This window comes from Typopeltis vanoorti, chromosome 24 (assembly GCF_054136105.1).
Source record: "Typopeltis vanoorti isolate ZY-2024b chromosome 24, IOZ_Tvanoo_1.0, whole genome shotgun sequence".
In the NCBI taxonomy this organism is placed as follows: domain Eukaryota; kingdom Metazoa; phylum Arthropoda; class Arachnida; order Uropygi; family Thelyphonidae; genus Typopeltis; species Typopeltis vanoorti.
Genome location: NC_143572.1, coordinates 56,291,436 through 56,306,707, shown reverse-complemented (window position 1 = coordinate 56,306,707; position 15,272 = coordinate 56,291,436). Strand labels below are relative to the sequence as shown.

Sequence of the window (15,272 nt, the reverse complement as noted above, 5' to 3'; positions counted from 1 at the left end):
AAGAAATTTATTTTAAAACATTTCTTTGGTATACATATAATTTTACCATTTACATAAAGAATTACAAACAATAGCCTCGAATCTGAATTAATTTTTGGTTTTCAGAAACCTTTTACTGTTGCCAAATTTTTTGCAACCCCATTTGGGGTCGCAACCCACAGTTTAAAGAAACTCTGATCTAGAGGAAGCAATAGTAAATTGTATATCTAATGTAAGGAGGGTTAATCAGGCAGAAATTAGATGGATGAGTAATATCATTAAGTACAAGCTGCAGAAGCAGGCCAAAGGAAATTCCAAAGAGTTCTTTCATTATGTGGTAAGTAAGAGGAAGAATGAAAGAACTCTTAGCCTTAATGAGTGATCACGAGGTGATAAAGTAATCAAGTTATTGAGTGACCACTTTGTAAGGGTATATCATCGTAGTGAAGTTACTCCTTTAACATATGTGACAGACACTAATGCGGAAACAGAGGTGGATGAATTGGAGGTTCTTAGGATATTGCAGAATCTCAATGTAAATACAGCTGTGGAATTAGATGGAATATCAGCTCGGATTTTGCGAGAATATGCAAGGGAACTGACAGTGCCTCTAATTAGGCTCTTTAGCCCTGTAGAGGTCGTGGTCGAAAAAATTCCAGCCAGCGTAGGTCGTGTGTATCTGAGAGATACATTCACTAGTATGAATGTATCTCTTAATATGTGCTATTTTAGTAAATGGTAAATTTACTAGTATGTGCTAAAATGCAATAAAACTTAAAAAAAAAAACACTGCAAATATCATACATGATGGTTTTATTTATTTTCAGTTACAATCTAGAAATTATCAAACAAAGGAAAAAAACAACTAAACCAATACTATAACTGACATTTGAGTTATCTCTCTGATACAGTTTACTATCAAATGTCACTTTCGCATTCGACTCTGTCATTCTCATCATTGGACTCGAGTAACATTTGCTGAATCTCTTCAACATCTGATGGATTATCCAATTGATATATTTTTTCCAACCATTTTCAACGGTAAATATAAAATTAAAAAAAAAACTAAACCAATACTATTTCGACATCGGAGTTCACGGTATCTCTTAGATACAATTTACTGTCAAATATCACAAACCTTTACATAACACGTGTTAAACCAAAATGACACCAAAAAACAGTGCGGAATATCCCTCGTAACATACACATGCACAGCTAGTCATGACCTCCAAGCTATACACTGAATGTTTGCAAGAATATTTATATTAAACTATTTGCGTACCTGTCAGATCAGTGCGACCTCCACAGGGTTAACTTGTCTCAGCTATGGTAGAGTTCCAAGGGAGTGAAAGAGGGCAGAATAATTCCCTCGCATAGGGGAGGTTTTAAGACTGCAGTAGCAAATTATAGATCAATCAGTATATCAAGCATGGTGGTAAAAGTATACTGAAAAAATTGGTCAAAAAGAGAATTCAAGAATGGGTGGATAAAAATATGATACTGTATGAGGGGCAACATGGCTTTGTGAAGGGTCGATCATGCCTTAGTAATTTATGGTCTTTTTATAATAGAGTAACTGCAGAATTGGATAAAGGAAATGACTGCTACACGATGATTCTGCTGGATTTTTGCAAAGGTATCTGACAGAATACTACATGGAACTCTGTTATGAAATTAGAAGGTCAGAATAAAGGTGTGGTTAATAGGGGTGTGAGGACTAGATTTTTTTCTTAGAGAGTTGTGAATGAATGGAATGGATTGCCATAGTCAGTTGTGAGTGCTTTATCTGTTAATGAGTTCAAGGAGAGGTATCATAGATTGTGTGGATAGTTTAGGTCTCCTGTGATAAGTCTTCGGACTCCATGGAGGTGCCTATACAACAATAATAATAATAAACTGCAAGCTTAAAAACAAAATTTAAAATATTGGATGGGTGGTCAGACACCATTTATTATACAAAGAAATAATTATAGAATCTTAATGTTAACTACATGAGTGATATAGTAATAAACCTTGTTTTGGTTTTTAAGCTTCAGATAATGTAATGTATAACATAAAGATCTATGAACATATAAAAGAGAATTTATTAAAAGAAACTTTTAAACGTAACAAAACTTGATACTCCAAAACATATTATCATTAAGAGAGACTTCCAAGGAATCATTGACTCATTGAGGGAGGCTAAATATTACCCACAGCAGCTGTCATACCTGTGCTTGAATTCATTCGCACTACTTGCACACACAACATCCAGTAGCAATCTATTTCAGTCATGCACTACTCTATAAGAGAAAAATCTAGCTCTCACCCCTTCTTGATGACGTCCATTCTCAACATTCAGGGTTGCCCTCTCATTGTTTTTCTGCTCTCCATAAAATGAAAATTACTATATCCTGTATGACCTTTCAGATGTTTGTAAGTCTCAGTCGTATCACTTCCTCTGTTTGCTAGTGTCAGCAGTCTACAAATTCTCAATCTATCTTCATAATTAGTATTTCACAATCCTGATATCATTTTTAACATTCTCCTTTGCACTGTATTAGAATCACCGTGGAAGCCAGAAGACCAGACTTGTGCACAATAGCCCAAGTAAGGTCTTATCAAGGCTTCGTAAAGATGCAAAATTACTTATCATTATGTGTCAGGGTTCGTTTCAGCATTGCAGTTATCCTGTGAATTGTATTTGCAATCTTTGCTATATGACCCTTGTACTTCAACTTCCTATCTAATCAGTAGAATAATCCCACCAATATAACATTACACTGGATATCTCATCACACCCAAGTGCATGACTTTACATTTACTAACATTGAACTGATAGCCATTTTCACATGCCCACATTTCCAGCCAGTTTGCAAGTACTGCATGTCAGCTGCATTCCTGATTATCCTGTTTAGCATTGCATCATCAGCAAATATCTGTATGTCACCTGTTAAATCCTTCCCAATATCATTAATGTAGAGATAAACCTAGGACTGATCTATGTGTTATATGGTTACCTTAAATCTCACAGATGTACATCCTCCATATATCACTTTTTTGATATGTGTAAGTTATCTATCTTCTTATCTATGCCAATATTTTATAGTTCCCAATCCCATATTCTCCAATTTATGCAATATTTTTCGTGCTGTATCTATCAAAAGCCTTAGCACAATCCAAAAGTGTCATATGTGGTGTATCCCCCCCCCCCTTGGCTAACTCAATGGTAATGTTATTACAGAATGTGAACAAGTTTTTCAAACATATCTTTTTCTTAGCAAAACCATGCTGTTCATTGCAAAGTATAGATTCTCTGTCAATTCATTTCTGTATGCAAACCCCAGCCAACTTTTCCAAAATCTTCACTACCATTTTAGAGATACTGATAGGTTGAAAATGGGATACATCAGTCTTTTCAGACTAGATTATCATACATTCTTACCACACCTGTGGAATCTTTATATATAACCTGGTAAAAGGAATGGCTAGTTCAACAGAACACTCCTTTAGCAGCTGTGTTGATATTCCATCAGTCCAATTGCCAAATTCTTATTAAGTTTGTGCAACAGCTCTAATACCTTATATCTTCATCCAGTGAAGAGGTAGCAGCAGTGAGCACAATATTGCATACATCAGGTTGATAGCTTTAGTGAAATGAGTGTTCATTAGTTGAACAATGCCTTATGCATCTGTCACTCTCATACCATCTGCATTCGTTAGAGATATTCTTTCATATTCATTCTTTCTTTTACTTGCAGTATAACGATAGAATTCTTTCTAGATTGTTGGAAGTTTTTTTTTTTCACTTGGTTAGACCATAATAAATTTAGTTTAAACCTTTATCCAAGTGTAAGCAAACAAGTTTGCATCTGAAGTATCTTCAGGAGTGAGGCAACTTGTGGTAAAGGTGGACCAAGCTCTCATCACTCCTTATCATAGTATCTCCCATAATGCAAAGCACATCTCCTTGCAGACATGTATAATGCTGTGCATTAATGGAAGGGCCACTACCCAGACCGGTTTGACCTTTATTGTGGTCTCGTCAGTGGAGCCAGACCCAGAGGTAGTGTCGTGACGACTTTTTTCTGTCGTGTTCTAATTACCATCTAGTCCAAGTCACTTTTATAATTAAAATAACTAACTACGAAGTGATCACCGATCCAAAAGTAGGGAAATTTATATTTATACTGCACCACCCTATTCTTAGATTAGTCTATATAAATAGTAGGATCAATTCTAAATTAGGTTAGCAGTCATCTCATTAGGCCGAATCAATTATTATCATTTTTACTTGGGGTTCCCGCAAGATTTGAATATTTATGAACGGTGCAATAATGAGGAATTCAGGCAAACACAATATTTAGATCAACAAAATAAAACATTTAATATATGATATGGTTAACAAATACAAGAATTCTATTTTAAATGGAACTATACAAATAACTTAATATATCTTCTTAGGTCACTCATGCCAATTCAACGTTCTAACTTTCAAATACAATTCACAGTCTAAATAACACAATTCTTCTTATTTCAAGTTAATATAACATCACATTTAATCAGTCTTCACAAATCTATCAGCTCAATGTTTATATTCACAGCAGGCAATAAACCACGTAAGCAATATTCCAAGTAAATATATTCCGGTCCTTGAACATCGGAAGTATATCACAATTAATGCTAAAATAGACAAACTTATACAACTACTCTTACCGGACAAATTCTTCAATACATCAAATTATTGGGAGAGCACTTATGAATTAACTTAATTAACGTTAGCGGAACACACACAATAAAAATCTCCACAGTTTTAACTGTGCTACTATTAGTCGCACTTCACTAATCGAAACATCAGTGATTAAGTACTGTTATCTTCTCTTGTTCACTTTTCTCCAAGTAATCAATATAACTCTTTCCTAGGGCAACATAGAATTAAAATCGTAATTCAGATTAACTGGAACTAATCAGAATTTTCGCATTGTGGAGGTCCCACCGAGATGTTGTTATGTTGTTCTTATATTTGTCGTGACGACCTTTTTCGTCGTGTGTTCTAATTTACCATCTAGATTCAACTCACTTTTATAAATAAAATAACTAATTACGAAATGATCACCGATCCAAAAGTAGGGAAATTTATATTTATACTGCGCCACCCTATTCTTAGATTAGTCTATATAAATAGTAGGATCAATTCTAAATTAGTTTAGCAGTCATCTCATTAGGCCGAATTATTTATTATCATTTTTACTTGGGGTTCCCGCTAGATTCGAATATTTATGAACGGTGCAATAATAAGGAATTCAGGCAAACACAATATTTAGATCAACAAAATAAAACATTTAATATATGATATGGTTAACAAATACAAGAATTCTATTTTAAAATGGAACTATACAATTAACTTAATATTTCTTCTTAGGTCACTCATTCCAATTCAACGTTCTAACTTTCATATACAATTCACAGTCTCAAAAACACAATTCTTCTTATTTCAAGTCAATATAACAACTTCACATTTAATCAGTCTTCACAAATCTATCAGCTCAATGTTTATATTCACAGCAGGCAATACTCTATATAAGCAATATTCCAAACAAATATATTCCGGTCCTTGAGCATCGGAGATATATTACAGTTAATGCTAAATAGACAAACTTATACAATTACTCTTACCAGACAAATTCTTCAATACATCAAATTATTGAGAGAGCACTTTTGAATTAACTTAATTAACGTTAGCGGAACACACATAATAAAAATCTGCACAGTTTTAACTGTACTACTGTTAGTCGCACTTCACTATTCAAAACAACAGTAATTAGGTACTGATATCTTTTCTTGTTCACTTTTCTCCAAGTAATCAATATAACCTTTTCCTAGGGCAACTCAGAATTTAATCGTAATCCAGATTAACTGGAACTAATCAGAATTTTCGCATTGACTGTCCAGTTTCCTTATATCTGATCACGGCATCAACCTTTCTTCATAACAACAGCAGATTTCGCTTATAACATTAAACTTTATATTTCACTACTTATAGGTTCACTTCCGAACACTAAACTCATAAATTTCTGCCCTCAGGATTTTATAATCTTGGTTCCGCAAAACTCTCTCCTCACTCGCTAAATAATAATTCCTCTCCCTTCCCTGTCTTATCTATGACCTTCCTTCTCTCTCTACCCTTTTTTCTCTATCCTCTATGACCTTCACTCCCACCTTACGTTCGAACGCCACGTTCTTCTCCACTCGTGGTTGTTTACGCGTGCGTCTCCATGACAATAGACTAAACGTAAATATTTCGCTAATGTAATGTATGCTCTTTTACTACTACATTTGTGATTACATAACATTAAATATTTTACAAATAAGAACAACATAATATTTAAGCTACTTCTTCAACTTTTTGATTACGTATACAGTTAAATATAAAATAACACTTTACGTTACATCATATATATTTGGTTATACAAAATTCTATACATTTTAATATTTTATAAAATAATAGTAAGTCAGGTTTTGAATAAATATTCAATTAGTAATTCTCAATTAGGGAATAATAAATAATTTTATATAAGTCATGATTAATATTTAATAAGCAATGTTAAATGTGAATGAAAAATAATAAATTACATAACATAGCTTCATTCACAATTTAACATAGGCTCACCCTTTCTTTGAAAAATTTTTATTATAAGAAAAATTTTTCTTCTGACACTAGGCTCCTTTAAGAAAAAACTGGATTACATATTCCTTTTCGATTTTTCAAGTAATAGCCAGTTTTACTGAAACTTGGTTCTTTATTATGTTTTGTGCTTTTATTCTCTTTCACTTTATCATCAATTCTCTTATTACTATTATTATCACTTTCTGCATGTCTTTCAAGTTTGTAGTATAGGATTCTCTTCTTTGAATTAAGTTCACGTTTTCCATTATTAGAATTAAGTTTTTGTTGTCTCAGAACTTGTTGGTTTGTTCTATGATATAGATTAGACATTTTACCAAAATTGACTTCAACCTTTAGTTTGCTATTAGTGGTAACTTCTGATTTGGGTTTTGTCACTACTACTTTTTGCTCATCAGTAAGAAGAGGAGTATCAGATTGAATGTATACATGAGAGTTATCACCACTATCTCTATTAGATGATTGATTCACAGCTGATTTTTCTTCAGTAGATGGTCCTGATTTAAGTGGCAATCTAAACTGTTTTGTTTGATACTTAGTCCTATCACAATCATGAATTTCACTTCTTCTGATATATCTCCTTTTGTTCATCAGGGTTATTTCCTTCTTAGAAAAGTCACAAGAAAATTGATATTTTGCTAAGAAGTTTGTTCCCAAGATAATGTGAGAATTTAGATTGGAAGTAGTGGGGACAACAAGTAGGTCTTGCCACACATACAGTCCAAATTCTGGCAGGTATATTCTAGCTCGAACCTTTTCATATGCCATAAAGTTTGAGTCTGAAAGAGAAGTAATCCTCACAGGTTGTCTCAGCTTGGTAGTGCTCTTCCACAGTTTGTTCTTTAATGTTAGGAAATAATCCATCCTGATGGTAGAGGCATTGCATCCTGTATCTAATAAGATGTCACATTTAGAGCCCAGGATATCACCTCTAATTCTCATCATTCTCTCATTAGATGTTTGATAATTCTGAATTCTTTTATTTCTTCTGTGGGGTTTGTATCCAAACTTTGAGTTCCATCTGTTATTAGAGTAGTTTCCCTTGTTATGGAAACAATTCCTGGCATAATGTCCATTTTTGTTGCAATTGTAACACTTAAGAGGATTTCTTTGCTTTGTCTCTGTCTTGGATTGAGGGATAGCAGACATTTGTTGTCTAACATCATTTAATCCTCGGATTACCTCATCTAGGCTACTTAAAATAGGTTGACTTTGTTTTTCAACCTCATGCTTGATCATCTCATCAATTTTATTTGTAGTGGGGTTTTGATTTTCTTGAGAACTCAAAGTAATAGCTGATAACTGTCTCACAACTTCATTAAGACTATCCATTATAGGCTGATTTAACTTATTCACTTCCTGGTGAATTAAAGTTTTTACTTCTGTCATCAGTTTTCTGTCCAATTGCTCTTTACTCTCTGTCACGTAGTTTACACTACTCGAATTTTCTCCAGTATTCTTTGCTTTTTCCTTTTCAACTTTACTTCTCTTTTCTATTTCTGATTGGTTGAATGAACTATCAGTTTTATTCACGACATTCACAAGACTTGCATTAGTTGAGGGATAAAGGTCTCCTAGTATTTGTTCTTTTTCCTTAACACTTTTGAGACACTCTTCTAAAGTAGAAATTTTCTTCTTGTAGGCTATTTCTCTTAATTCTTGCCTAACACCTTGTCTAAATTGTTGGAACACAGCCCAATCTAAGTGAGGTTTATCTTCACCAGTAACATTCAAACTGTTGGCCAAAGTTAATAATCGATTGTAAAAATCAGTAACAGTCTCTTTATCCTTTTGAACAATTTTCTGCAATTTCCATAAGTTAGGACCTACACTTCTAAGTTTACAAAATTGAGACAACAAAGTTTCTTTAAATTTAGAATACTCAAAGGTTTCTCGAAGTATTGGAGAAGAATGCAAAAATGTTTTTGCTTTACCTACTAATTTGCTTCTAATCAGAACTAGCAATTGAAAATCAGTCCAACCTGCTATTTCTCTAAGTTTTTCAACATAGGTAAAGAAGAATAGTACATCATCTGATTCTTCACCTGAATATTGGGGAAAAACCTGTTGCGGGTTTACCGTACGAAAGAATTCACTGTCATTCATTTCAGAGCTTGATGTGACAGCCATAATGATTAATAAATTACTATCTCTATTAATTCAATCTTTTTACTTTAAAATTAACTTTTATCTTTGCCTAAGTCCAGATTATAACCAGTTCACTGTGATTTAATTATTTCACTTTCTAAAATTTCAGGGAGTAATTCTACGATTATTATCACTAAACTTAAGTTCAATTTCTTATCTTATAGTTGTTAAATTTAATTCCTACCTATTAAATCACATCCTGTCGACTGCTGCGCCATTTGTCGTGACGACTCTTGTCCTTCGAGTCCGTGGTCTTGCTTCAAGTCACTTATCTATAAATTAACTAATTAACAATTGGTCACCAATCTTAAAATAGGGTAATTTATATTTATACTGCGCCACCCTATCTTAGGTTAGTCTATATAAATAGTAGGACCAATCTTCAATTAGCTAGCAGTCTTCTCATTTACTCTGGCCGAATTAACTATCATTCAAATTGGGGCACCCGCGAGATTCGATTATTTTAATGAACGGTGCAATAAAAAGGAATTCAGGCAAACACAATATTTAGATTAACAAAATAAAACATTTAATATATGATATATAACAAGTACAATAATTCTACTCTTAAATGAAACAATACAAATAACTCAATACAACTTGCTAAGTCTCTCATTCCAGTTCGATGTTCTAAATTCTCAAAAACAATTTGCAACTTCAAAAACATATTTTCTTAACTCAGATTAAAATAACAAACTTCACATTTAATCTGTCTCTACAAATCTGTCAGTTCAATGCTTAAGTTCACAGCAGGCACTAATCTAGGTAGACAATATTCCAAGCAAGCTTATTCCGGACTTTGAGCATCGGAGATCTATTACAGTTAATGCTAGAATAGACAAACATATACAACTACTCTTACCAGATAAAATCTTCAATACATCAAGTTATTGCGAGTACACTTATGAATTAACTTATTTACATTAGCGGAACACACATATTAAAATTCTTCTATGCTTTAACTGAACTTTTGTTAACTGCGCTTCACTATTCTAAAAAAAACAGCAATTTTGTTTATCTGATTACTGCATTAACTTTTCTTCACAACGACAGCTGATTTCACTTATAACAAACTTTATGATTCACTACGCTTTGGCCTTCTAACACTATTCTCATGAATATCTGCCCTAAAGAATTTATAATCTTCTTTTACTTCTTTGCTTGTATGCTACCTTCCTACTGGTTCCGCAAAGCTCACTCTCCCCTCTCTCTTACTAATAAAACTTCAATTATCTCCTTTTTACTCTTTTTTTTCTTTTTCCCCCGTTCGAATGCCACGTTCTCTTCGACCCCGTGGTTGTTTACTCATGCGTCTCCATGACAACAAACTAAACGCAAACATTTCGCTAATGTAATACAACGCTCTACTACTACATGAATGATTGCATAACGTTAAATAATTTCACAAATAAGAATAAACAGAATATTTGAACTACTTAGTCAACATTTTCATTACATATGAAATTAATTATAGATAACACTTTACGTTACATCATATATATTTGGTTATACAAAATTCTATACATTTTAATATTTTATAAAATAATAGTAAGTCAGGTTTTGAATAAATATTCAATTAGTAATTCTCAATTAGGGAATAATAAATAATTTTATATAAGTCATGATTAATATTTAATAAGCAATGTTAAATGTGAATGAAAAATAATAAATTACATAACATAGCTTCATTCACAATTTAACATAGTGGCATATAACAACTAAATCCTGTCGACTGCGCCATTTGTCGTGACGACTTTTTTCTGTCGTGTTCTAATTACCATCTAGTCCAAGTCACTTTTATAATTAAAATAACTAACTACGAAGTGATCACCGATCCAAAAGTAGGGAAATTTATATTTATACTGCGCCACCCTATTCTTAGATTAGTCTATATAAATAGTAGGATCAATTCTAAATTAGGTTAGCAGTCATCTCATTAGGCCGAATCAATTATTATCATTTTTACTTGGGGTTCCCGCAAGATTCGAATATTTATGAACGGTGCAATAATGAGGAATTCAGGCAAACACAATATTTAGATCAACAAAATAAAACATTTAATATATGATATGGTTAACAAATACAAGAATTCTATTTTAAATGGAACTATACAAATAACTTAATATATCTTCTTAGGTCACTCATGCCAATTCAACGTTCTAACTTTCAAATACAATTCACAGTCTAAATAACACAATTCTTCTTATTTCAAGTTAATATAACAACATCACATTTAATCAGTCTTCACAAATCTATCAGCTCAATGTTTATATTCACAGCAGGCAATAAACCACGTAAGCAATATTCCAAGTAAATATATTCCGGTCCTTGAACATCGGAAGTATATCACAATTAATGCTAAAATAGACAAACTTATACAACTACTCTTACCGGACAAATTCTTCAATACATCAAATTATTGGGAGAGCACTTATGAATTAACTTAATTAACGTTAGCGGAACACACACAATAAAAATCTCCACAGTTTTAACTGTGCTACTATTAGTCGCACTTCACTAATCGAAACATCAGTGATTAAGTACTGTTATCTTCTCTTGTTCACTTTTCTCCAAGTAATCAATATAACTCTTTCCTAGGGCAACATAGAATTAAAATCGTAATTCAGATTAACTGGAACTAATCAGAATTTTCGCATTGACTGTCCAGTTTCCTTTTTATCTGATTACGACATTAACCTTTCTTCATAACGACAGCCGATTTCGCATATAACATTAAACTTTATGATTCACTACTTATTGGTTCACTTCCGAACACTATACTCATAAATTTCTGCCCTGAGGATTTTATAATCTTGGTTCCGCAAAACTCTCTCCTCACTCGCTTAATAATAATTCTTCTCCCTTCCCTGTCTTATCTCTGACCTTCCTACTCTCCCTGCTCTATCTATGACCTTCACTCCCACCTTACTTTCGAACGCCACGCTCTCTTCACTCGTGGTTGTTTACGCGTGCGTCTCCATGACAACAGACTAAGCGTAAACATTTCGCTAATGTAATGTATGCTCTTTTACTACTACTACAGTGATTACATAACATTGAATATTTCACAAATAAGAACAACAAAATATTTAAGCTACTTCATCAACTTTTTGATTGCGTATACAGTTAAATATAAAATAACACTTTACGTTACACCATATATATTTGGTTACACAAAATTCTATACATTTTATTATTCTATAAATTAATAATAGGTCAGGTTTTAAATAAATATTTAATTAGCAATTCTCAATTAATGAATAATAAATAATTTTATATAAGTCATGATTAATATTTAATAAGCAATGTTAAATGTGAATGAAAAATAATAAATTACATAACATAGCTTCATTCACAATTTAACAGTAGTGATACCAAGGTGGAAGCAATGGAAATCTGCTACACACATCTCAACATTTTCTCTATTACTTAATTCTCTCTTTGAAAAACATTTTCAGTCTATCAGCATTACGAATTTCCATTAAAGAAAATTTTACATTTATCCAGCTAAATATTGAAATAGCAAAAAATGAGGATGATCTATTGTGTAATGATTCAAAACTTTCTGGATCTATTTCTTAAAAAGGAGATGTTATACAAAAAAATTGATTTTTTTAAAAAATCAAGTTCCTGAAATCTTGTGTTCAGGTGTTGAAGATGTCAAACAAGCAGTAATTTTATTTTTAATATCGTTCAAACTGTTCTATTAAATATCGTATTTATAAAACTATTTAAAGAGAAAAAATTATCACTCTCAGTTTCATATAAGATCATTTGAGATATTTCTGTGTTTATCAGCTATAAATGTTGCACCAATAAGTGTCATGCTGCTTGCTTATTGTTGCTTATTTATAGCTGAACCATGGTAAAAAGTCTTTCAAAATAATAATAAGCCATGCACAATATTGATCTGCAATTTTTCTACTAAATTTTTATGAATTAGGTTCCAATGCACTTAAAATAATTTCATACAATTTGCAAAGATGCTGAACACTAGTATCAAAACTTAACCATATGTGATTATAATTAGATAATAAATTATTGTCATTTGGAATTTCTTTTATCATTTCTGAGCATTTCTTTCAAGTTAGTGAACATTCTAAGTTTTATGTTAAGACTATACAAGAGGTGAAGAAGCATTTGGCATTTGTACTTTTCTTTAAGATTAGCTACTTTACACTAAAAATGTTTTGATGTACAAAAGCTGGTCATTGCCTGATATCCAGCCTGAGTCTAAATGGACAAGATTCTTTTCCATTTTGAAGTAGTTTCATTTCATGAAAAATATACACATTTTTATTCAGTCTGGCTTACAGTTGATGTAAATGTGGAAACTATTACATCTTTCTGGCTCATCTGCATTGTAAAGAACTTTTGAAGTGTCCTTCATATATTAGTCATATTCTAATTCTGATTTATTCCACATGGTTGAATCAGTAAATACTTAACTGTAGACTAACTTTTTAAGTCTTGTAAATTTTTTTTATATAACAACAAATATAAATCATACAATCCTCGTTTTATGTATATATAAATACATATATTCATTATAGTATAATATTGTAATATATTATATTATTATTATATGCCTATTTTAATATATTAGTTATATTAGAAATTAAATTGCTATATGATATGATATAAGGTACAACCTGTTGTATCATATCATATTGAGGCATATGATTTTTGGTAGTAAAAGCTCATTTTTACATAGCCTTCTCATAATTTTTATATAGGAAGCTTTATTTGCATAATCTTTTAGGTTGATTATCATAATATAATTTCTATGTTTATATATGGAAAAGATACACATTTATGATTTTCATTACAGGAACTCTATTTGGAATTCATGATGCAACACACAGTTTCACACATCGAATACAGTGCTGGGATTTCTCACATTTTAGGATACCTTGCATTAATGATGGTAAAGTATTTGAACAGCTAATTTAAAAAGACAAGTATTAATAATAATTATTATTATTTATTATTTTATTTCTTTTTTTGTAATTTTTTTTAACCTTCTCTGAGTAGAATGATCAATCCCATACTATCTTCCAACATACATTCAAGGAATAAGAAAAGTCTTATTGACTGTTATTATGGACAGTGAAATCTTTATGCCACTTCAGAACACAAGAGTATACTGAGAATATGAAATAGAAGTGATCACCATTTAGTTTTGAGCTGAATAAAATTGACTATTGTATTGAAAAGAAAAGTATATAAGAAAGTTTTAAAGAGAATCAATGCTGAGCAGCTTTCAGGTGTGAACTGTAGACTTAAGTATACAAATATTATTGGAAGAAAAATAGATTTTGAAAACATCTAAACAACCTTAAAGATGGAGCAGCAGACTCTGAAAGAAAAAAAAAAAATAATAAAAAAAAAAATATATATATATATATATATATATATATATATATATATATATATATATATATATATATATTGATTGATTGATTTTAGCCAGATGATGAAGCTATTTGTAAAGATAGAAAAATCAGAATTCCATGGTGGATGCAGGATGTGGAAAGAGGCAGTTCTATAAAAGAAGAATGCATGTTCAAAAGTATCTAGCAAGTAAGTCAGCAGATCCACCATGGAATTCTGATTTTTTTTTCTTTCAGAGTCTGCTGCTCCATCTTTAAGGTTGTTTAGTTGTTTTCAAAATCAAAGTAACTAAACAAGTTTTGGGAAGACTTGTAGGAATATAAAAGATATCAAAAAAGTGACAAATGTTCTGAAAGTTACTGAAAATCTTAGAAATGGAGAAAAGAGAAATATTGAAAAAGGAATCAGAGGTGATAAAGATGACATGAAAACGGAAGATAAAGATATCCTCGATATTTGTACAGAACCAACTCTAGAGATAGGAGGACATGGAGTGATCATCACTAACATCATGTTACAACATACTGTTTCATGAGAAGAGTAATTAGTTTTGAAAGGCTGTTAAATGAAACAAGAAGTGATAGAACAGTGGTACAAAATATTCAAGAGGAGTGCAATCATGATTACATATCAATACTTGAGGTAGAAAAAGCCATCAAAAATCTGAAATGGGGGAGGCAGCCAGAGTAGATGTTTGACCAGAAATGCTAAAGTATGGAGGTACCAAAGTTTTACAGTCACTGCATAATTTAGAAGTTTAAATTCCAGATGATTGGAGTAGAGCTTTCATATTGCCATCTATAAAAAATGTAATAAAACTAAATGTCAGAATTACAGAGGAATTTCTCTGCTGGGTGTTCCAGGTAAGATTTGTGCAAGCGTTCTGAGAAGAGTAAGAAAAATTATTGAAGAGAAACTTGGAGAAGGACAAGCTGGCTTCAGACCAAACTTTGGTCGTCATGATCAAATTTGCACTTTAAGAATAATAGTGGAAATCATGAGAATATAACAAGGGCCTGCATTTAAGTTTTGTAGATCTGAAAAAAGCATTAGACAAGGTTCCAAGATAAAAACTGTTCAAAACACT

The 15,272-nt window shown here is 31.8% G+C and overlaps 1 protein-coding gene across 2 annotated transcripts in view; it reads left to right on the top strand.

Moving 5' to 3' along the window:
• The window catches only part of LOC150093236 (activating molecule in BECN1-regulated autophagy protein 1-like), a 327,434-nt gene that overhangs the window by 258,312 nt on the left and 53,850 nt on the right, over window positions 1-15,272 (top strand). For both annotated transcript variants that reach the window (XM_090413653.1, XM_090413652.1), the window contains exon 13: window positions 13,623-13,718. In XM_090413653.1, coding sequence (XP_090269779.1) covers window positions 13,623-13,718 — 96 coding nt within the window. The remainder of the gene's footprint in view (window positions 1-13,622; window positions 13,719-15,272) is intronic.